The sequence below is a fragment of the Calonectris borealis genome, chromosome 9 (assembly GCF_964195595.1).
Source record: "Calonectris borealis chromosome 9, bCalBor7.hap1.2, whole genome shotgun sequence".
In the NCBI taxonomy this organism is placed as follows: domain Eukaryota; kingdom Metazoa; phylum Chordata; class Aves; order Procellariiformes; family Procellariidae; genus Calonectris; species Calonectris borealis.
Genome location: NC_134320.1, coordinates 10531510 through 10554141, shown reverse-complemented (window position 1 = coordinate 10554141; position 22632 = coordinate 10531510). Strand labels below are relative to the sequence as shown.

General features: G+C 44.6%; 1 protein-coding gene across 1 annotated transcript in view; it reads right to left on the bottom strand.

Annotated features, from left to right (window-relative positions):
• Window positions 1-22632, bottom strand: part of NYAP2 (neuronal tyrosine-phosphorylated phosphoinositide-3-kinase adaptor 2) — a 152643-nt gene that overhangs the window by 65372 nt on the left and 64639 nt on the right. Inside the window, exon 4 of the mRNA XM_075157627.1 lies at window positions 21038-21336. Coding sequence (XP_075013728.1) covers window positions 21038-21336 — 299 coding nt within the window. The remainder of the gene's footprint in view (window positions 1-21037; window positions 21337-22632) is intronic.

Here is a 22632-nt window from a genome sequence, read left to right as displayed (position 1 = left end):
ATTTTGCAGCCAGTGCAACAGTAACAATAAAAAATTCTGTAACTATATAATCTGAAGGAATATAGAAAGGAATATAGAAAGGATATAAAAAGACAATTGGCAGAGGAATTTATCAATCACAAGCATCATTAGATGAATTACATGAAGAGTGTGCAAATAGAACTACTGAATCATGCTTGCAGAGAAATTAATTTACAAAGCATATGTGCTTGTTTGTTGGTGTCTCTAGTGCCCTACTGCAGGAACCTATACAGAGCTGGCGCACTGAAGAGTTAAACATGGTATGGAACAGAGTATGGAAAAACAGCCACAGATCAGCAACATGAGTAAAGCCCTTCAGTTTTAAAGCAACATTTATGGTATCTTTACTGTCATCTTGGAGATGAAACCTGAACAGCTTTCGCTGTTTTACTGCAAATTAACTGTTATCGCTCTATTCTTACAGCTACCCACAAACTGACTGCATTTCACACCGAGAACGATGGGCGACATCAGCCCCCGCCACCCCCCACCCAGCATCTTCGTTGCGGTGCCTATTAGAGCCCAGTTCTCATATAGCTGTCATCCTGCGCTAGCTGCCCCCTCTCCCTCTCGGTAGCTACCCATCTCGCATTCCCCGAATATCACACAGAAGATGGCGAGGCTCTGCATTTTGTCTGACTGAGTTTCTACCGGCTGTGCTGCGTGGTGACTGCAAGCGCAGCAGCATTGACCTGCAGAAAGAGAAGATCTCTTCTGCTCAGAAAGGGATGCTTCTAGGTATGTGTGAAGAGCTAAATCCCACCGACACGTGCCTTAGACACCTACGTCATATGAGCTTGGTGCGTAGTGGACACCACTATGATACCAGTAAGCCTTTGAGGGCTGAGCTGCTTATTCATATATTATCTGCTGCCCAAAGGGCACTGAAGGCCCCTGTGGTATCATTTGGCAATGCTCATGGAAACAAAGGCATACTCCAGTCTGAATGCAACTCCTGGCTTCACAGGAACGACACTGCTATTGATTACTAGCTATCGTAGCTGAGGGAGATGGTGTGGGAAATCACTTGCTGGACTTTCATGAGCTTCTTGGAGAAGATACGGTACAGAGGCTTTCTGACCCAGTACTCATAGAGACACTGAATGAAACTGAGCTCTGCAAGAGTTCTTGGTTCTGGGTGGTTTCTAAAACCTGCACCCAAATAGTAGACTCTGAAATGATTTACAGGGAAAGAAGGAAATCAAGCTAGAGAAAGAGCAAATGCTTAATGAAAAAGTAAGTTTAGCTCACCTACTTCATTTATCTAGAAAAATAGTTTGTACTTGCTCACTTGATTTAATTGTTGCTGTGGTTCACAAACATCCTGTCCAGAATGCTAGTGGTGACTATATATGCAAAGACTTGAATAATTTGTCCGGAGATCTGAGACTCTTCATTTTTTAGATCCACAGTAATGCCTATCTTCTACTTACAGATAAAATAAGTAGGTCAAATCCATTATTTGCTTACATAAATAGCAATCTGTTTGCTGAGCTTCTAAAATAATTGCAGCCCATTAAATCAAGCTGTCAGACTTACTGAGGTGATATTGTGCATAATACTGACCTCTTGGGGACTCCAACATGAAACGTAGTGTCCCACTATTCCACAGGCATGGCAGCCCCACAAATGGTGCTGCACTTCCTCAGTGTCTCCCACCAGTGACAAGGAACCAACAGACTTCACTAACCTCCTCTCCCCCAGAAATTTTGTGGGCTTTGCACAATTCTTTTCCTTGAGGCCATTGTATAAAAAGCCTCTTGCTGCTGCTGGATGACACAGCCGGCAGGCGCTTCCACCATGGAGCTCACATTTCAAAACAAAGCACAAGGTTGATCGCAGGGGTCAAATGAGGCACCGCAGCAGGAGCATCCAGAAAGCAAATAAGCCCCAATGACAAAGAGTCCATCTAAAGGGGCACTCGTGCCTCTACCAAAAGGACACAAGGTGACCCTGCAGAAGCAGTTCCTGCAGGTTGTCACTGAGCACCTTTTGGGTGAATATGATGATAGCTGAAGGGGCCAGAGGGTTGTCAGAGCAGCTCACAGGCAGGCAGCAGCGCCTGGAGATGTAACAGCTCTGTGGACAGAGGCTGAGCGTTACCAAAATACTCTGTGTAATCAGCTTTAGGAAAGGAGCCTCACAGCTATTCATGTTACTTCCATCTCCATAGGGGTGACTCCGCTCTCCTCCTCCACTCTAAATAAAGTGTTAACAAAATTACAGACAAGCCACACGTTATCAGCTGCCTCCCACTCAGAGCTTCTCTGTGCGCCTGGAATCTATCATTTCATCTTGCATTTATTTGCAGAGTGGTCTACTGAAACTAGTACAGCCTGTAATAGTGTTGATCTATAAGGGTCATGCAGCCGGGCCTAATCACCATAAATTCACCTGATATGGCTGCAGTGTACAGTACCATTTTGACAGTGTTGTATGCAGTTCCAGACAAGCTTCGGGAGAGCCCTCTCCTGTTTCAGATGCTAGGCTTAACCTCCTTGTGCCACCTGAGAAGGGAGACGGAGGATGAAAAGACAAAGATGGAGCACAAAAAGGAACAGAGGAATTGCTGCCAGAAGCTGTTCCTACCTCACCCACGACTGCAGAACCTGTTCAGCTCAACTCACAGGCAGAACTAGTGGGAACAGGAAAGAGATTTGATTAAAAACTAGCACCCTGCAAAAAAGGGAAAAAAGACCAAGAAGCAGAAGACAGAAGATGGAGCAATGAGGAAAAGTAGAGCTCTCTAGCAAAAATGTTTGGAAAGCTGAGGTAAATGAAAGGCAATTAAAGCAAGAGCACTATTCACAGGCTAAAAGACCTTAGCCAATATCTAAGGGAAGAAGCAGGCATAAACTACCAGAGTACGATTGGAGACAGAGAGCCAAGATCATCATTTGCTCCCAAAAGCTCTTTATGTGAATGAACTGTGTTATTATTTCCTTGTCTCTCCCACACTGTTTGCAGTGAGCACACACACAGCACTCCCTCCCTCTTCTCTTCCCCTTTTTCTCCTTCCCTTCCATTTTTCCCTTCTCCTTCCCATTTACTTATAATTTGGACCCACCCAACCTTACAGCACAGCCCCTAAGCCAGCCCTAATGGTTCAACTAAGCGCAGAACGCAATGGCATGGGTGTAGGGACAAGCCAATGCTGGTTTTGCCACTGAAAAGCCAGTGACTGCTGAAACTGTTATCCCAGTTGGCTTTCCCAGATAACATATCTTATCCTTTCCTTTGCCAAGCAAGTTTTCATTGCAAGAAATGTTCCTTTTTATTCTCTCTTGCAGCTGTTGAAGTTCCCCATGAAGACTGAACTACTCCCAATGTCAGTAGGGATGCACCCACGCTTTGACCATTTGCACCACCACAGGAAACCAGAAGCTATTGCTATAACCCAGTGTATACAGCCTGCTTCGTTTTGCTGTTGCTCAGAAGCAAAGCTCTTTGCAGGAATTCATCCATGCCACTGAGGCACAGCTTTTGGTACAGGACAGCACAGAACAGCCTAAGCTCCGAGGTGGGTTGTTACCTACCATCCCCTGGGACTGTCTGCGCTGTAAACCGATGGCATTCAGCATTTCACAGAGCTGGACCATAATGGCAGCCCAGATTTTGCCAGCCTTATTCATGCACTGCAGCATCAGTGATACCCACAGGAGGTTGGGAAAGGGAACTTGAGCCATTCCTATGCTGAGAAGCTGCTTGAAGTCCTCGTTTCCACTGTGACTGCCCTGAGTTCACAAATGAAACCCTGCCAGATGTCTGGAATTTCACATTAAGCAAGGACAGTCTTTTTCGTGTATTCCCTTCTCCGCTCAGAAGCCTCTTTCTACAGTGCTGTTCACAAAAACACTCACACATGTCCCATTAGCCCAAGTTTTGACTGTGAGCAGAAATACTCTGATCATAAGTTGATTGCAAACTACCTCACAAAACAAAGCCCTCATCACTGTCTCTATTTTACGAAGGAGGAATCTGGGACACTGAGAGCCAAGTGAAATGCTCAAGGTCATCCGAGCCAGTGGTGGAGCTGTGAAGAGCCCTGTTCCTCCACTTGCATCACTGGGAGATAGTTAGTATTATTTATAAAAGTCTCCATTTGGCATAACACTTACTCACATGCAAGCATGTATTTGCAGGACTGGGATCTTATAGCAATTAGTCACTGCAGATATTTACCCACAACAGCTGTAAAAATTGTCTCATCTTTAACAGAAAATAACAAATAATTCAGAACATAGAACACCTTGAGCTTCCATGCTTTTGTTTGCAAAAACTCATATTTAAGAAAATAAACAGGCTAGACATATTATCAAGTTTTTGAATCCACACTAGTGGTATAGCTTCAAGTTTGTGCTTGGTACACATTTGTATGTTTGCTTTTTTTGGATGTGTTTTTTTTTCTTTTAATCAAAGGGTTACTTACCATTTTATTCACCAGAATCCAAGTATTAAGAGACTTCCATTGTCATAAGCAAAAACCTAACCCCATTAAAACTTTCCCCATTGAGGAGACTTGTGGCATCATCAGACTGATCCTAAGGCAAGATTTATAGCCAAGCCATCCTTCGGTATTCTACCAAGAGGAAATGGGAGACAGCTCCCTTTGCAGTCATGCATGGAGGGGAAAACGCCAGGAATCTTCTTCATCCCACAAAGCACTGTTAGGGCCAACAACCCAAAGGTTATACTGCTCCCAACAGAGACCTGAGTTTTTCCAGGCATGTTTATGCTCAGAGAGTCCTGTACTTGCAGTATTGGTTTTGTTTTACTACTAAGCATAAGAGGAGCTAGAATTATTCAATTGTTACATGCAAGCTGGTTGTGAATTTGAAGGTAGAGTATTATTCATGATTACTTCAGAGAAATGATGGAAGCCATGGCAAATATTATACCACTGCACTGGAAATGGGTATTAAGCTATGCCTCTTGATGATATCAAGTACACCATGCTCCAGCTTTTTACTTCCCACATCTAAGCCTCCCCTCACCCTGAACCAGCAGCCAGCTCCAAATCACGCTGGACTTTGGGGGATGTGCTTCTTGTTTGACATGCCAGCTGTTCAAAGTTATGGCCACTAAAATTAGCACAAAAATTTTTGTGTGCTTGGTTTTTTTTTCCTTCATGCATCTATGAAAAGCCCAGGCTGGTACACTGTGACCTCCAGGCAAGCTGATGGCACTGCAAAAAGGAAGCTGTGCTCTGTTGAGCTGTCACTGCTGTGCACGTTATCCCAACACAGCACCATTTGCACACATACGAATTGAAAAGCATGAAGTGCCAAACACAGTTGTAGCATGTCAGGCATATATTGCTTGATGTCATCCAGAATTAAGCCAAGTGGAAGAGACGAAAGCAGCAAACCAGTGCACCAAACAAGACTACTATATTCAGTCATTAGAAAGAAATTACCAATGAAACAGAGGATAGCCATGACAGGATCTCACCTGGAGCCAGACTTAAATCTCTTGGGGTGTGATTCTGCTAAGCACTGTGCATTCCCAGTTAAGCCAACGTGAGTGTAGGGCACTTGGCCCCCCCAGTATCAACTCCTTGGTGGGAAATGCTTTGGGAGCTCAGTCATGCTTCACTCCGTAAGGATTTGTTTCATTTGGTTGTTTAAGTGAGAACAGAATTAAGGCACCAGTTAACAATAAGGTAAGATGAAGAGGCTGAAATCCAATGTATTTGCTGTGGAATAAAAAGTGCTGCTGTTTCATGTTTTTTCCTTTAATTCCAAATGAGTTTTGCCAGACATCTCTATTATCACAGACCAGCTCTGAGAGTAAATAGGGACTTCAGGATTTCAGTCTGATCCCTCAAGCCCTTACTCATTTGTCCACAATGTGTTTAACAGACAATGCTGAAGACAGTATGGAAAACAGAAGTGTAGTATGAGTATTCCAAAATAGTTATTTTTTGTGGTTTCATGGGCATTTTGTTTTACTTAACAAATTCTTAAGGGCTGTCAAAATGAGGCAAGAGAATTACCTGGATTTCTCCTGCCCTCCTCTCCTGGCCCTGATTTCAGAGCCATTCAGTGATGCAAAATAACGCAAGATCCTTTAATACTACTATACCTTTCATAGTATTCATTTAATACAATTTCAGCTCACAGGTGGAAATGCTGAGAAGGCCCAGTATTATGGTTCCCTGAGGTATAAACAAAATAAAAAATGAAAAACAGTCACAAATATGATGACTTACATTTTTTTCTAGCAGTATTCCAGGCTTGACATACAGTGACCTGATGATAATGAACGGATTTATTGACACTATAACCTTCCAGTTACATAGGGGCTGTCTATCAAAGTTGCAGATTAACCATGCAGTGGACAACAGCACCCACGTGATAGCTTTCTTCAGAGTCTCTCTCTTCATTGTGGTCTTTCTGGTAAAGATTATTGATTCAGACACCTCAAGAGCACAGCTGAAGTACTTCCAGGGCTGGGTTGGCTCTAAAAGCAGCCCAGTGACTTTCATATGTGTCCTGGTTTCGGCTGGGATAGGGTTAAATTTCTTCCTAGTGCTGTGTTTTGGATTTAGTATGAGAAGAATGTTGATAACACACTGATGTTTTCAGTTGTTGCTAAGTGCCCTCCTAGTCCAAGGACAGCTCCCGTGCCTACTGACTGAGCTAGGTACACAAGATGGGAGGGAACATAATCAGGACAGCCAGCCCAGCTGGCTAATGAGGTATTCCGTACCATGTGACGTCATGCTCAGTATATGAAGGGTAGGCGTGATCCAGGAAGTACCGATCGCTACTTGGTTATCGGTCAGCGCGGGTGGTGAGCAATTGCATTGTGCATCACTCATTTTGTATATTTTATCATTATCATTATCATTATTATTTTCCCTTCTTTTTCCCTGTTCTATTAAACTGTCTTTATCTCAACCCACGAGTTTTTCTCACTCTTACCCTTCCGATTCTCTCCCCGTCCCGCTGGGGGTGGGGGGAGTGAGTGAGCGGCTGCGTGGTATTTGGCTGCCTGCCAGGTTAAACCACGACAGTCCTTTTTGGCGCCCAACGTGGGGCTCGAAGGGTTGAGATGACGACACATCTGACCCGAACGGGTTAAAACAAATTTGTTATAAGCATTCGTTATATCAGTTTAGTACTCGATGTTCACAATGTTGATTTATTTGCTCTCAGAGTTTTTTGATCTGTTCTTGCAGTTTTGGTATGTAGCACCTTACTGGCTGTCTATACTGCTGATTATCAGTTTTTATGTGGGGTTGGTCATCTCTGGGAAATGGATTAAGGTCATTGCTTTGCTATACTGTGTGACCTGGCTTTATGTTATGATAAAATTATTGGTCACGAGCCTGTACTCAGCACTGCCATCATTCCTGTTCTTTGGGAGCTATCTTTTGGAAACTATTAATAATTACACTTCTTACGTCTTCACCTCAGAGGATGAATTTAGGGGGGAGACAAGATGGGACACTTTCTCCCACTTGTTCACCTTCCCCTCCATATCTTCAGAAACTCCTTTTTCTTCTATCCTCTTCATGAAGACGTCCACAATATTCCCTGAGAATTTTGAATATCCTTGGGATGTTCAAACAAGCATGATCATATTGCTATGTCTTCTGAATGTGGTTCAGGCCTTGTTTAGAGTTAAACAACTCTTCAGGAATACTGTCCAGAGATCAACCCCAGCAACAGATACAGTGACTACTCAAACCCCCACGACAGGCACTGTAGCTCCTTCAACCCGCACGACAACCACTGTGGCTACTCAAACCCCAGTGACAGGCACCGTGGCTACTTCAACCCCCACAACAACCACTATGGCTACTCAGACCCCGGCAACAGTCACTACAGTTACTCCAACCCCTGCAACAGGCACTGCAGCCACTCAAACCCCGGCAACAGTCACTACAAATACTCCAACCCCCGCGACAGGCACTGCAGCTACCCAAACCCTCGCGACGGGTACTACAGCTGAACCAGAGGACCAACCGTCGCTGGTATCCATCGCCCCTGTACAGAAGAAGAAATCTTTGAAGCGGAAGTCAGGTCGTGTAGAAAAGGATGATGGAAAAGCAGGGCCATCACGAGGAGGGGAGGAGGAAGAGGAAGAACTCATAAACGAGACGGAAACCACCCGATCCTTATCCCTGAATGAGTTGCGAGATATGCGGAAAGATTTCGGCCGTCGTCCAGGCGAGCATATTGTTACCTGGCTGCTCCGATGCTGGGATAATGGGGCCAGTAGCCTGGAATTGGAGGGGAAGGAAGCCAAACAGCTGGGATCCCTTGCTAGGGAAGCAGGTATTGACAAAGCAATTGGAAAAGGGACACAGGTCCTCAGCCTCTGGAGGCGACTGCTGTCAGGCGTGAAGGAAAGGTATCCCTTCAAGGAAGATGTTATATATCGCCTAGGCAAATGGACCACTATGGAGAGAGGTATCCAGTACCTGAGAGAACTAGGCGTGCTGGAGGTGGTTTATAGTGACCTGGATGACCCCCGAACACCCAAAGATCCAGATGACGTCCAGTGCACGCGACCCATGTGGCGGAAGTTGGTACGGAGCGCACCAGCATCGTATGCCAGTTCGTTGGCAGTACTGTGCTGGAAAGAGGAAGAAGCACCAACGGTGGATGAGGTGGTTAGCAGACTTCGGGATTTCGAAGAAACTATCTCCTCCTCCCTTGTCTCGGCTGTGGAGAAACTGTCCCGGGAGGTCCAGCAACTCAAAGAGGATATGTCTTATTCTCCACCTGTACGGACCAGTATCTCAGCCATTAGGAGTCAGCGTTTTTCTCCTCAAGAGAGAGGATATCGAAAGTACACACCACGGGGCACCCTGTGGTTTTACCTGCGTGACCACGGAGAGGACATGAGGCAGTGGGATGGAAAACCTACCTTCATCCTAGAGGCACGTGTACGTGAGTTGCAAGGAAAAACAATCACACAAGGGGGTTCTCCCAGGAAAAATGCTGCTCCAGTTGTCAGGAAAAACCTGTCTCACGACGGTCCAGTTTCCAGTGAACAGTTCCCCAGGCAGAGTAGAAGGGCTGATCTTACTTTGGATTGTAATGAAGGAATTCTTGACTCACGTTTGCAAGAAGTGAGAGATGGATACTATGACCAGAACTAGAGGGGCCCTGCCTCCAGCCAGGTGGAGGAAAGGGACAACCGGGTTTACTGGACTGTGTGGATTCGATGGCCTGGCACATCAGACCCACAGGAGTATAAGGCTCTAGTAGACACCGGTGCACAGTGCACCCTGATGCCATCAAACCATAAAGGGGCAGAACCCATTTGTATTTCTGGAGTGACAGGGGGATCCCAAGAGTTAACTGTATTGGAGGCCGAAGTGAGCCTGACTGGGAATGAGTGGCAGAAGCACCCCATTGTGACTGGCCCAGAGGCTCCGTGCATCCTTGGCATAGACTACCTCAGGAGAGGGTATTTTAAGGACCCAAAAGGGTACCGGTGGGCTTTTGGTATAGCTGCCCTGGAGACGGAGGAAATTAAACAGCTGTCCACCTTGCCCGGTCTCTCACAGGATCCTTCTGTTGTGGGGTTGCTGAGGGTTGAAGAACAACAGGTACCAATCGCTACCACAACAGTGCACCGGCGGCAATACCGCACCAACCGAGACTCTCTGATCCCCATCCATGAGCTGATTCGTCGACTGGAGAGCCAAGGAGTGATCAGCAAGACTCGCTCACCCTTCAACAGTCCCATATGGCCAGTGCGAAAGTCTAATGGAGAGTGGAGGCTAACAGTAGACTACCGTGGCCTGAACGAAGTCACGCCGCCACTGAGTGCTGCCGTGCCGGACATGCTGGAACTTCAATACGAACTGGAGTCAAAGGCAGCCAAGTGGTACGCCACCATTGACATTGCTAATGCCTTCTTCTCCATCCCTTTGGCAGCAGAGTGCAGGCCACAGTTTGCTTTCACTTGGAGGGGCGTCCAGTACACCTGGAACCGACTGCCCCAGGGGTGGAAACACAGCCCTACCATTTGCCATGGACTGATCCACACCGCACTGGAACAGGGTGAGGCTCCAGAACACCTGCAGTACATTGATGACATCATCGTATGGGGCAACACAGCAGAAGAAGTTTTTGAGAAAGGGAAGAAAATAATTCAAATCCTTCTGAAATCTGGTTTTGCCATAAAACAAAGTAAGGTCAAGGGACCTGCACAGGAGATCCAGTTTTTAGGAATAAAATGGCAAGATGGACGTCGTCAGATCCCAACAGATGTGATCAATAAAATAACAGCCATGTCTCCACCAACTAACAAAAAGGAAACGCAAGCTTTCTTAGGCGTTGTGGGTTTTTGGAGAATGCATATTCCAAATTACAGTCAGATCGTAAGCCCTCTCTATCAAGTGACCAGGAAGAAGAACGACTTCAAATGGGGCCCTGAGCAACGACAAGCCTTTGAACAAATTAAACAGGAGATAGTTCATGCAGTAGCCCTTGGGCCAGTCCGGGCAGGACAAGATGTAAAGAATGTGCTCTACACCGCAGCCGGGGAGAATGGTCCTACCTGGAGCCTCTGGCAGAAAGCACCAGGGGAGACTCGAGGTCGACCCTTAGGGTTCTGGAGTCGGGGATACAGAGGATCCGAGGCCCGCTACACTCCAACTGAGAAGGAGATATTGGCAGCATATGAAGGGGTTCAAGCTGCTTCGGAAGTGGTTGGCACTGAAGCACAGCTCCTCCTGGCACCCCGACTGCCGGTGCTGGGCTGGATGTTCAAAGGGAGGGTCCCCTCTACACATCATGCAACCGATGCTACGTGGAGTAAGTGGGTCGCACTGATCACACAACGGGCCCGAATAGGAAACCCCAGTCGCCCAGGAATCTTGGAGGTGATCACGAACTGGCCAGAAGGCAAAGATTTTGACATATCCCCAGAGGAGGAGGTGACACGTGCTGAAGAGGCCCCACTGTATAATAAACTACCAGAAAACGAGAAGCAATATGCCCTGTTCACTGATGGGTCCTGTCGCCTTGTGGGAAAACATCGGAGATGGAAAGCTGCTGTATGGAGTCCTATACGCCAAGTTGCAGAAACCGCTGAAGGAGAAGGTGAATCGAGCCAGTTTGCAGAGGTGAAAGCCATCCAGCTGGCCTTGGACATTGCCAAACGAGAAAAATGGCCAGTACTTTATCTCTATACTGACTCATGGATGGTGGCAAATGCCCTGTGGGGGTGGTTGCAGCAATGGAAGCAGAACAACTGGCAGCGCAGAGGTAAACCCATCTGGGCTGCCGCATTGTGGCAAGATATTGCTGCCCGGGTAGAGAACCTGACTGTAAAAGTACGTCACGTAGATGCTCACGTACCCAAGAGTCGGGCCACTGAGGAACATCAAAATAACGAGCAGGTGGACCAGGCTGCTAAGATTGAAGTGGCTCAGGTGGATTTGGACTGGCAACATAAGGGTGAACTATTTATAGCTCGGTGGGCCCATGACGCCTCAGGCCATCAAGGAAGAGATGCAACATATAGATGGGCTCGTGATCGAGGGGTGGACTTAACCATGGACGCTATTGCACAGGTTATCCATGAGTGTGAAACGTGCGCTGCAATCAAACAAGCCAAGCGAGTAAAGCCTCTTTGGTATGGGGGACGATGGTTGAAATATAAATATGGGGAGGCCTGGCAGATTGATTACATCACACTCCCACAAACCCGGCACGGCAAGCGCTATGTGCTCACCATGGTGGAAGCAACCACCGGCTGGCTAGAAACATACCCTGTGCCCCATGCCACTGCCCGGAACACCATCCTGGGCCTTGAAAAGCAAGTCCTGTGGCGACATGGCACCCCAGAAAGAATTGAGTCAGACAACGGGACTCACTTCCGAAACGCCCTCATAGACACCTGGGCCAAAGAGCACGGCATTGAGTGGGTCTATCACATCCCCTACCATGCACCAGCCTCCGGGAAAATCGAACGATACAATGGACTGCTAAAAACTACGCTGAGAGCAATGGGTGGTGGGACATTCAAGCATTGGGACACACATTTAGCAAAGGCCACCTGGTTAGTCAATACCAGGGGATCTGCCAATCGAGCTGGCCCTGCCCAATCAAGACTCTTACGTACTGTAGATGGAGATAAAGTCCCTGTCGTGCATATGAGAAATATGCTGGGGAAGACAGTCTGGGTTACTCCTGCCTCTGGCAAGGGAAAACCCATCCGTGGGATTGCTTTTGCTCAAGGACCTGGGTACACTTGGTGGGTGATGCGAAAGGATGGGGAGGTCCGGTGTGTACCTCAAGGGGATTTGATTTTGGGTGAAAATAGCCAATGAACTGAATTTTGATGTCAACTGTTACATGATATTGTATGTCGTCTCTATTTCTATGATATAGCAGTGGTATAGCAGTGAAAATCACCCAGATTAGTGAAGAATGAACTAACTCCAATGAAACCGAGCGAAGTGCAACGATGATAGAACTGGACGAGCGCAGCAGTACCAAAATGAGAACTGGCTTCAGGATGCAACGGCCCAACACCGCACACCATCTCTTCGGCCCTGAAAGACTGTTATAACAGATGGAGCCCAAAGTCATGGACTAAATGAACTCAGTGGACATTTTAGAGGGATAGTCCATAGACCGAGGGAATGATATCTGTGCATGCATATATATATATGTGTGTATATATAAAGAAAGATAGTGGTGGTTAATTGAAATGTATTAAAAAAGATGTGAGACCTAAGCACGACGTAAATGGTATGGAATAAGGGGTGGATACTGTCCTGGTTTCGGCTGGGATAGGGTTAAATTTCTTCCTAGTGCTGTGTTTTGGATTTAGTATGAGAAGAATGTTGATAACACACTGATGTTTTCAGTTGTTGCTAAGTGCCCTCCTAGTCCAAGGACAGCTCCCGTGCCTACTGACTGAGCTAGGTACACAAGATGGGAGGGAACATAATCAGGACAGCCAGCCCAGCTGGCTAATGGGGTATTCCGTACCATGTGACGTCATGCTCAGTATATGAATGGTAGGCGTGATCCAGGAAGTACCGATCGCTACTTGGTTATCGGTCAGCGCGGGTGGTGAGCAATTGCATTGTGCATCACTCATTTTGTATATTTTATCATTATCATTATCATTATTATTTTCCCTTCTTTTTCCCTGTTCTATTAAACTGTCTTTATCTCAACCCACGAGTTTTTCTCACTCTTACCCTTCCGATTCTCTCCCCGTCCCGCTGGGGGTGGGGGGAGTGAGTGAGCGGCTGCGTGGTATTTGGCTGCCTGCCAGGTTAAACCACGACAATATGATGTGAAACCCATGCTAATACTCTCTCCTAGATCCCAGCTGACTGCACGAATAAGTGGCTCATGTTTCCTTGCCTTGCTGGCGTGTCCAGGGACTGCGGTGACCCTATACAGTCAGTGGACCTCAGGATGGCAGCAGCCTGGAGAAAGTCTCCTACTCAGCATGTCTGCATTATACCCAACAGGTCCTAGATGGTTTGCTAATTCCAGGGCAGAATGGCGAGAATTCACAAGCACAGTTTGGGCCTGGGGTTGCAACCAGGCTTATAAAGTCTCCTGAGCCCTGGAGCACTGGGGTACACAGTGCAGAAAAGCCCACATGCTCAGCAGGAATCACAAGTGTTTAGCAGAGCTTACTAGCCTCAACTTAGGGCAGGCAGCCTCCTCCTGGACTGGCTGCATTTGCAGTCAATCTGGTAAATCAGCACAACACTCCCTAAACTCACATTATTAAGGCTTTTCCATTATCAAGAACATCACAGCTTCCATCACCCTTGAGAGCAGAGAGATATTTGTACTGCAGGGGGGCTGCACATTTAATTTTGTGCTTTTTTACACAGGTGCAGCGTCTCTCAGAAAATGAGCAATATCCAAATGTGAAAAGAGCGGTGAGGAATACATAAAACAACTTTGTTAAATTAAAAAGAAAAAAAAAGACACTAAGTATACAGGATAGACTAGCATAACATAGCTAAAGTACCAACTGCCAAGTCTTGGGCACAACGCAATTCCCAAGTGTGTAACTAGATCTTCATGTCTTTTACCACTGCATGGTCTATTTTCTGTTCAATGCTTGCAGCCTCCATTAACGTTAACGAGTATGCATATGTGCCTTGAGGGTAAGAACATACTCCCTCTGTGGCTTCAAAACTTGTTTATAAATCCCTCCAAAAATCACATTGTGTGCACTGCTCTACGCAGAAAGCTATTATAACAGCTATAAGACTGCTGCTTTCATTCCTTCCTTCCCCCTTGCCCTCCCTTATCTGAGGGACCAGAAAACAGACCTGAAAAGATGAAGGGCTGGAGGAGGTGGTATGCACAGAGGAAAGTAAGCCAGCTCTGGGAGCTGCAATCTGAAAACCAACTCGCTGCAGGGACAGGCAAACTGAAATCTCAGCAAAAGCAAAGAAAACCAAACCCCAAAACACTGAAAAACTACCACCACCACCCCCCGCAAAGCAAAGCCTTCGAAAATCTCTAAGCTATTAAATGCTACAGAATAGACAGAAATCTTTGCCACGTCCTTCCTGCTAGAGCGCAGGTCAGTGGGAACAAGCTGCTTCAGCAACCAAAGGGGCCAAACGCAGAGCAGAGGCACTGCTGGGCAGAGCCCCACAGCACAGTCAGGTCAGCGCTGCCCTCCAGCCTTTTAACCACTGCGGCAGCAAGGAGGCTGCCAAGATGCGGGGCTGAACAAAGGGAAAGGAGTGCTAGGTTTTCAGTATTGCCCTAGTGCTGCTGAAGGCACCGTATCCATCCCCGTGCCACCTGGCCATGCAGGGCAGTTCTCTGGAGTCATGTATGGTAGTTAAGAGCCAACTCCACCTCACTCTACTGACAACAGGACATGTGTTTTCTGACACTGGCTTTGACTTTTCCCCTCCATCATTGCCAGCTGCCTTCTCCCAATGTGCACAGTTTCAAGTTAAGCCCTCTCAAGCCTCACAGTCTGCAAGACATACATTACAATGTACAAAAAACAATAGGTAATGTAGCACTGAGATCAAGAATCAGATTAAGGTATGTGAAGGAAAACAGACACTGCTTTACACATGGCTGAATACCGGCTTGCATTCTACCTATATAGCTAACGTGAACACTAGCTGCAGCTTTTCATGGGTCAAAATGCTGTGCTTAAAATACAGAGCAGGCTGTAAGAAAGAGGAAAAGGAGCTAAAAACCATACAACGCACAACATGCAAGCACTCAGGCCTCTCAGGCACAATGAGAGACGGGGGCTCCAGCTGAGCACCCGGCTGAGGAGCCCATGTCCTGGGAGGACACCTCGGAGGCCGGACCTCCAGAGGTAGCACACCCCGTCCTGCCACAGCCCCGCAGCCTGCCCTTCCCCTGTTCTCAGACCCACACCCCAGCATCGCAGGCCACAGGGACAACTGGCCCTCGCTAAGAGCGATCCGCACGAGTCTCGTGCTTGCTGCGCAGGGCTCTGACAGACTTCGCTGCAGGATGCTTCTCACCAGACCTGCCCGCCCCACTCCCCTGCCCAGCTCCTGCCCAGCAGCAAGGTGGTGCAGCAACACCCGTGTCTCAAAGACGCATCCCTAAAATATTGCATTCTGCTATGTCAGCATGGCTTGTCACGTCTGGCAGGAGGCCAAGCAGATAGCCCAGGAGCAGTAGCATCTTAAACTGCCCATAGCTATACCCACCAGAACTCATCTGTCAGTCCCTTTAGACTCGTTAGGGTCTGAATAGGGCTCATTAGTGATATTTCTTCCTTTAGTAGACATGGATAAAAAGATGCTTGAATAAGATCTGGCTATAAGGAAGGACATGACATGGTTACCGCAGAGGACACTATTTCAAAGTTCAGGTTAAATACATTATTCGCTAAGATAGGAAATAAAAGGAAACCAGCACCACGCAAAACCAGCAAAAGTGCTAAATCCCTTTAATCCAAGTTCTGTTTAATGAGAGTAGCAAAAGTGCAGGTTTACAATGCAGAGTCACCAGTCTAGCTGACAGAAAACTAGATTTATAACAGAGACCAGCTGGACTGCAACCCCAGTTACAGTTACTGTAATTGCTTTTCTCCAGAGGAAATTTTCCTTACAAGTTGCCCACCTTTAGAGATTGCTGCGCAACAGAGAGAGGCTTCCATGCATGGGCTTAGAAAGCAGCAAGAAGGATATCTTCTTCCACACACGACACTCAGCGGGAAAACACTAAACAAATTGATTGGGTTCGAGAGGTGGGGATCCTTGCAAGCATTTTCACCTGTCACACCTAAACTTCCCATGGGCTCTGGCAGCAGCAGAATTACAACCATGAACAGCATTTTGAAAACGCTACTTTGAGTTTTAACTTGCATTTGTGTGCACGTTTGTATGTACATGCAAGCACACACAACTTGCATTTTCATTATACGTAAATGTGTATATTATGTATACATAAATTACGTTATATTATATATATTTTATGTGCATATATTTCTATAATGTAGTCATCATCCATATTACTAAACAGAATTTTAACAAAAAGTTAACTTTCAAAATGCAATTCACTTATACCTCTTCATTTATGTTTGCACTGCAGCAGATCTGTAAACCTTTCTTGTGGACATGCAGTGATGATATCAAAAAACACTGCTTGAGGCTGGTTATATTCACCAATTACGCTATTTTATTAATTCCTTTTTCTGTAAGATTGGGCACCGAAAGTACATCAATTAATTAAACTCCTGCATTTTCTCAATAAAGAGCCTTTCAGAATCAAGATTAGATATGCCTTCCATGCTGAAATATTATTTAAAATTACCCTTTTCAGTTCACTTCTCACTTCCAACATGTGATGTATGGGGCACAGCTACATTTGTTTGCTGTTCCTACCAGAGATTGAAAACTCTGCAGAAAAGACAGCCCACGTTTTTTAAAAACAACTTTCTAGAAATCTGTCAGGGAGGAGAAACGCATTGGGTGGAAGGCGTTCAGTGGGTGCATATAAGAGGTAGCCAGAAGAGTAAAAAAGGCATATTGAAGCGTAAGAAGGGACACAAAAGTGTGGAAACACAGCAACAAAATTAAAGTTAAGGAGAATGAGGCCTTCAGGCTGGCGAGTGCTCTTTCAGGCAGAGCCAAGGTAGACTGGGATGAAACACACAAACCGAAGTGTTATCACGCTGCTGCACAATGAGACAGGGTTAATATGTGTCATCGCAACTTAAAAGAAGATTCTCAGCCTCCCACAAATTTGGGAGCAAGAGCACTTATAGGAGAAGTGTACAGAGCCAGTGTGGCTGTCACTGATGCTATTTGTGCTTCAGGAGGAAAAGGTCTTTCAAGCTCCTGACCAAATTTCTTCTGCCACTTAATTCTGCAGTAAAGTCAGACTCATATTCAAAACATAATCTAATGTTATGGTAGTTATTATTATGGGATGGATTCAATATTTTCACTTTACCACGATCAGAAAAAGAATAAAATTTACCATTGGTAACTGCTTTTGTTTGTATAAACTGGATCATTATCAAAAAGCAAAAAGTAAACATGTTTAATAAAAATGAGTGGTGAGGCTGTCCCTGGTTGCCTAGGAAATGTAGCAAATTCCTTTTCAAAGTAGCCACAGGGTCAGACAATAGACATTATAGTCTGAATTATTCTGGATTGCCATAAAAAAAATGAGCTGGGAACAATTTTGTGACAACTTCTTTGTAGAGATTCCACAATACTCAATGGAGAAACAATGGGGTTTTTCATCATTGTTTTCCATAGTTCCTAGAAAAAGCTGTAGCCATTCAGCCTGCAAATACCACAAGCACAGGCAAATGTGTGAGACATGCATATGCAAATATTTGGGGATAATATGGACAACAGTTACTGAAAGTTAGACCTGTGTGTTCTTGGACTTGAGCTTCCAAAGACATCCCTAGGAGAATGTGAATATTGTATCCTAGGGACTATCTCACCTGAAATTGGAAAGATACAGGTTTGCAATTTCTTGAATTCAAAGACTGCTACTAGAATGAGAACTACTAGATACGGAAAAACTTAACCACTTGCACATAAAAAACAGACTGGCAGAATCAGAGCTTCACAGGTTTCTTTGAGCTAGGCACAATTTCAGATAATAAATTTGCTGGGAATTAATTGTAGAGCAACAGTAATAATTTCATATTCTGGGACAAAGCTGGTTTAATATTTGTATCAAATCAATATTGCAGATAGTGAACTTTGATTTTCATCTGGTTCTGCTCATCTTTAGATGTCCTCATCAATGTATGACCACAGTTTTTATATAAACATTCCTATGCTAGCCAGAGGATGACTGTGAAAATTCTTTCATCACACCAAACATGTTACCTTGGAATGCACGGGCGATAACAAAGCCTCTCCTGGTGACAGCAAAGCATTTTAGAAATCCAGTTTGTTCATCCAAACACCATATTGTACCACCCTTGAGTACATCATCTCAGACTTTAAAATTTGACTGCTTACTTCAAAAAAACCCTACAATCTGGTCTTACTTTCTATGTATCAAACTCTTTGGTGAAACCCCTATAAGTCTGGCACATATAAAACCAGACACATACAAACAGGGCAGATATTCTGAACACATGAAAACAATGGTATGGTTAAAGGGTTCTATCAACTCAAAATCTCCAGGAACTTCTTCATGATAGTCTAAAAGTGCCCACTGCTGCACTACATATAAACCAGCAGAATTAATATAATACAGGTCATATATTAAGTGTCACAGAGATTCTCAATATTCCATGAAGGCATTTAGTCACACTAAAAGGTAACATTTAGGTATTACCTTTTATGCTAGTGATGGAGTATTACTCATTCACCAGTTCTTTCCAGAGATCTTGCTATGAATATTCAGCTCTTTAGTATAATAATGAATCCGAGGCGCTCTGCAATACTTAGTACTATGGTGTAGTAGTACCGTTGTCATACAGATTATCCAAAGTGAACACTGCTACAATACCACGCGTGCCACTCATAACCATCATGTGATAGGATAGATCACTGCACAGAGTGGGAGGAGGCAAAGTGGTACTTGGCCTTGGAAACAGAAATGTCAATGATTTCAAACTTTGAAATCTGTCGGAAGGGACATGACTACATATTACGTCCTTGGTGTCAAACATCAGATGGCCGGAGGAGATCAGGGAAAGGAAGCAAAATTTTCAGAATCTTCCATAATAATAACGCTGAAGAAGGTCTAGTTTCATGAGGATACAGACTGCTTAAGGAGTCTGCCATAACTTCTGTGAGATTGGCAAAATACTTGGATGTATTTCAATTATCGCTATCATTATTATTATTGCTACTTTAAGGCTGTCAAAGTCTCTTGCTTCTCAGTAAATGAGGAAAAGGGCTGGGGGATAGATGTAAAACAGACCTCATTCCTAATCATCCTAGAGATAATGCCAAGGTCAGCTATATTGAAGAGCACAATATACTGTGTGACTCAATGCACGCTTGCAGGAATATTCATTAAACGCAATAGAAAACGTTAGTGCCTATCTTACTGCCCTGTCTGCAAAACAAACTTCATTTAGCCTTGGTAATTCTGGTTGTGCAGACTGAGGAAGAAAGAGTGCTAATATATATTAAAGAATTATAAAAATATTTCAAAATATAATATGTTTTTAAAAGAACTGAGTAACTTAAGAGCTCCTGCCTTTCACCTCAGAGCACATCAGACTGAGAAGTTTGTGCTATGCAGTCTCTTTTTGTATTAAATGAAAGACTTGAAAGACTTTCTGATATAAGTTTTTAAATCCATCTGTGGCACAAATCTGAATGGTTTCTGTGTGGGCTTTGGTGCAGTAAAATTGTGGTAAACTGCTTTCAGTAAGGGCAGCTACTTAATGCTTGGATTTGCCATGTTAGTGTGTTCAGTGGAGTTGATGTAATGGTCACTGTAGAGGACATGCTATGGAAGTAATGGTAAACATCATGCAAAATAACTACCAACAACAGCATAAATAAATCTACAGTTTTGTTCAGTGTTTGTGTTCAACCTCGCAATCATAGACATACATGCCACCAGTTGAATTATACATTTCTTTGCATCTTTGTTATCACTGAAGACTTTTTAAAATCAGATTTGCTTAAAAGGCGTTGTAGCATGAATGTAACTAAAAAGTATTTCTGGCCACAACAAGGAGCAAAAGGAATACACACTAAGAGCACAACATACTGCATGGGATGTCAAAACCGATATGTAACACAGCAGTGGGAAAGACCAGCACTGATCAAAACCATTTGTCCCTAAGGGTTCCTTCTTACGGTTCACACTGTGAAGCACAGTCATCCTGATCTCTCCTAGCAGGGAGTATAGCTGGTCCTACTGCTGCACAAAATGCATTTCCAGCATGGAAGAAAGGAAGGAGAAGATCCCTATAGCGTTAGCTCATCTTTAGTAGTTCAGAGTAAGGAAGCGATATCCTTATTCAACACATTTGTCTATTTTCTTTTGAAAGTTGCATTAGCTGAAATGTAACTCAGAGGAATGGAAAGAGAAAACGTAGACTTATATGCAAACAGAAGCTTTGGGCAATGCAATATATCATCTCGGGTACAATTTTTACCCTTGGACGATATTTCCTTGCTGTAGAGTTTCAGGGCCACGCAGTATTCTTTTTAATAATTTCTGTCCTTCACTTCTTTGTTGAGGAGGACCCTTTCCAAAGCTGTGGTTTGCACAGTGCTAGTGATACGATGAGTGGTCCTGGGCTGGCGTGCAGATAACATTGTCCTACATGCCACCTGATAGCAATCTCTTTTTCCCTTCATTTTGAGTAAATTCAACTCATTCCTCAGTATATAACCAGGTCATATAAGCGGTACCGTTCTGTGAGAAATGTCAAAGGTTGGCAATTACCCACTGGTCCAAAATTTGGAGAACAGTGATCTAGGATACCTGTGCTGGCACTGTTACACAGATGGGAAAACACACTTAATTCTTAAATGCAAGATTATCAACTGGATAATCTTAACACTGGGTCACCAAAACCCTTTTTTCCAAAGAATTATAGCATTTACCTTCAGTCCTGTCCGGTAGTTTCCCACTTTTACTTGTTGTTCCAGTGTTGACTGTTTCAGATGAGGTGCTCAGTTTGGTGTTGGGGTCTCGCTTAGGTTTTGGAGGCGGCTGCTTACGAGAGCTGCTACTTTCATCATCGGTTCCTCCAACAGAATGAAGAGACTGGGATCTCACGGTAAAGCCACTGGAGCAAGGATGTGGCAGTCGGTCCTGAGGAGCAGGCATTGTCATAAATCCCATGCGGAAATGTTTCCCCACGTAGCTTCCTTCATTTCCTCTCACTACTTCTCCACCTATGCTGTAAGAGAAAACACACGTATAAGTAAATGATCCACCTTTGCCTGAACTGTACCTGGAACCAGGGTCTCAGTTCTGCCTGTGATGAGTAGATTGTACTTTTGAATTTGGAAACAAGCAATGCTCTTTTCTTTTCTTACACCAGGATGACTACTAGACTAGAGTAGTCTATTTTTCAACATAAGTTGCCAACAACTGAAACGTAGATATACCGCTATGCACTCACTTAAAATTTTACAAGAAGAAATTGAGAAAAGCTTTTGTTCAGGTTTCATAGCATTGGAAAGTGGACCTCTCCACTAGTGGAAATTAAATAAAAAAGCAAGGACAGTAGTAAGCAAACCAAGGTTCAGCTTTATCATACACAAAGTTGTGCATTGCACGGTGCCAATCTGATGCTTTTAGGACAATTAGATACAGCTAGTGTATCTAGTGGCTAGAAATTGTCTATAGAACAAATTTCAAACATGGGAAGTCAGAACTGAGTTTTCAGGAAGACAAAAGACTGCAAGTAGGGCAAAGAATACTGCTTTAGAAATGCAACATCATGTATTGATCCGCACTCCCTTGCACTCATTTTTGACTACAGACATTCACATACCTTGGGAAACAAGGCTCTTGGGGTCCAATCAATCATTTCCCTTCAGATTAAAGAATGGTAAGAGAAAGAAATGCTCTAAAAATTACTTGGATATAGGAAACTGAACATTAACATCTCATCAAATCCACAAGAAGCTGCAACATGAGCAGCATCAGACTAATAAGATACAAGCGTAGGAGATGAAAAGGCAATGCGCTGTGGGACACCAGGAAAAAAATAATCTCCAACCATTCAGAAACACGGGTATAGAAGACGGAAAACTCAGTTGAAACAAGTGCTGTCATACCAAGTACTACATTGTACTGTGGAGGGCAGGACTGAAAACCTGGTATTCCTGCTATACTCATGCATGCTCATCAGTTCTGAAAACCAGCTCTTACTGATGCCTATACTGTAAACCTAAGCACATTTCAATTACGGCAATTCAGTGACCATGCAAAGAAACTCAGCAACACACACAGGTCAACATGGGTCTGTTTGCAAGGAGGTTTGAAATGGTACCACTGTGGGCATGTAGAAATGTCAGTATGAGAACTGTGACGTCCCGGAAAGCCCTAATTACGTCCTGTTTCCCCTTCACACAGAGTGAAGCTCTAAGCAGGGTCAGTCTGCTCCTCTCTAAGTTTCCTATTTGATGTTGCCTTGGGCTGGTGCAGTTTATTTGGTGCTGGAACACATTTCCTTCTTTAAAAGACA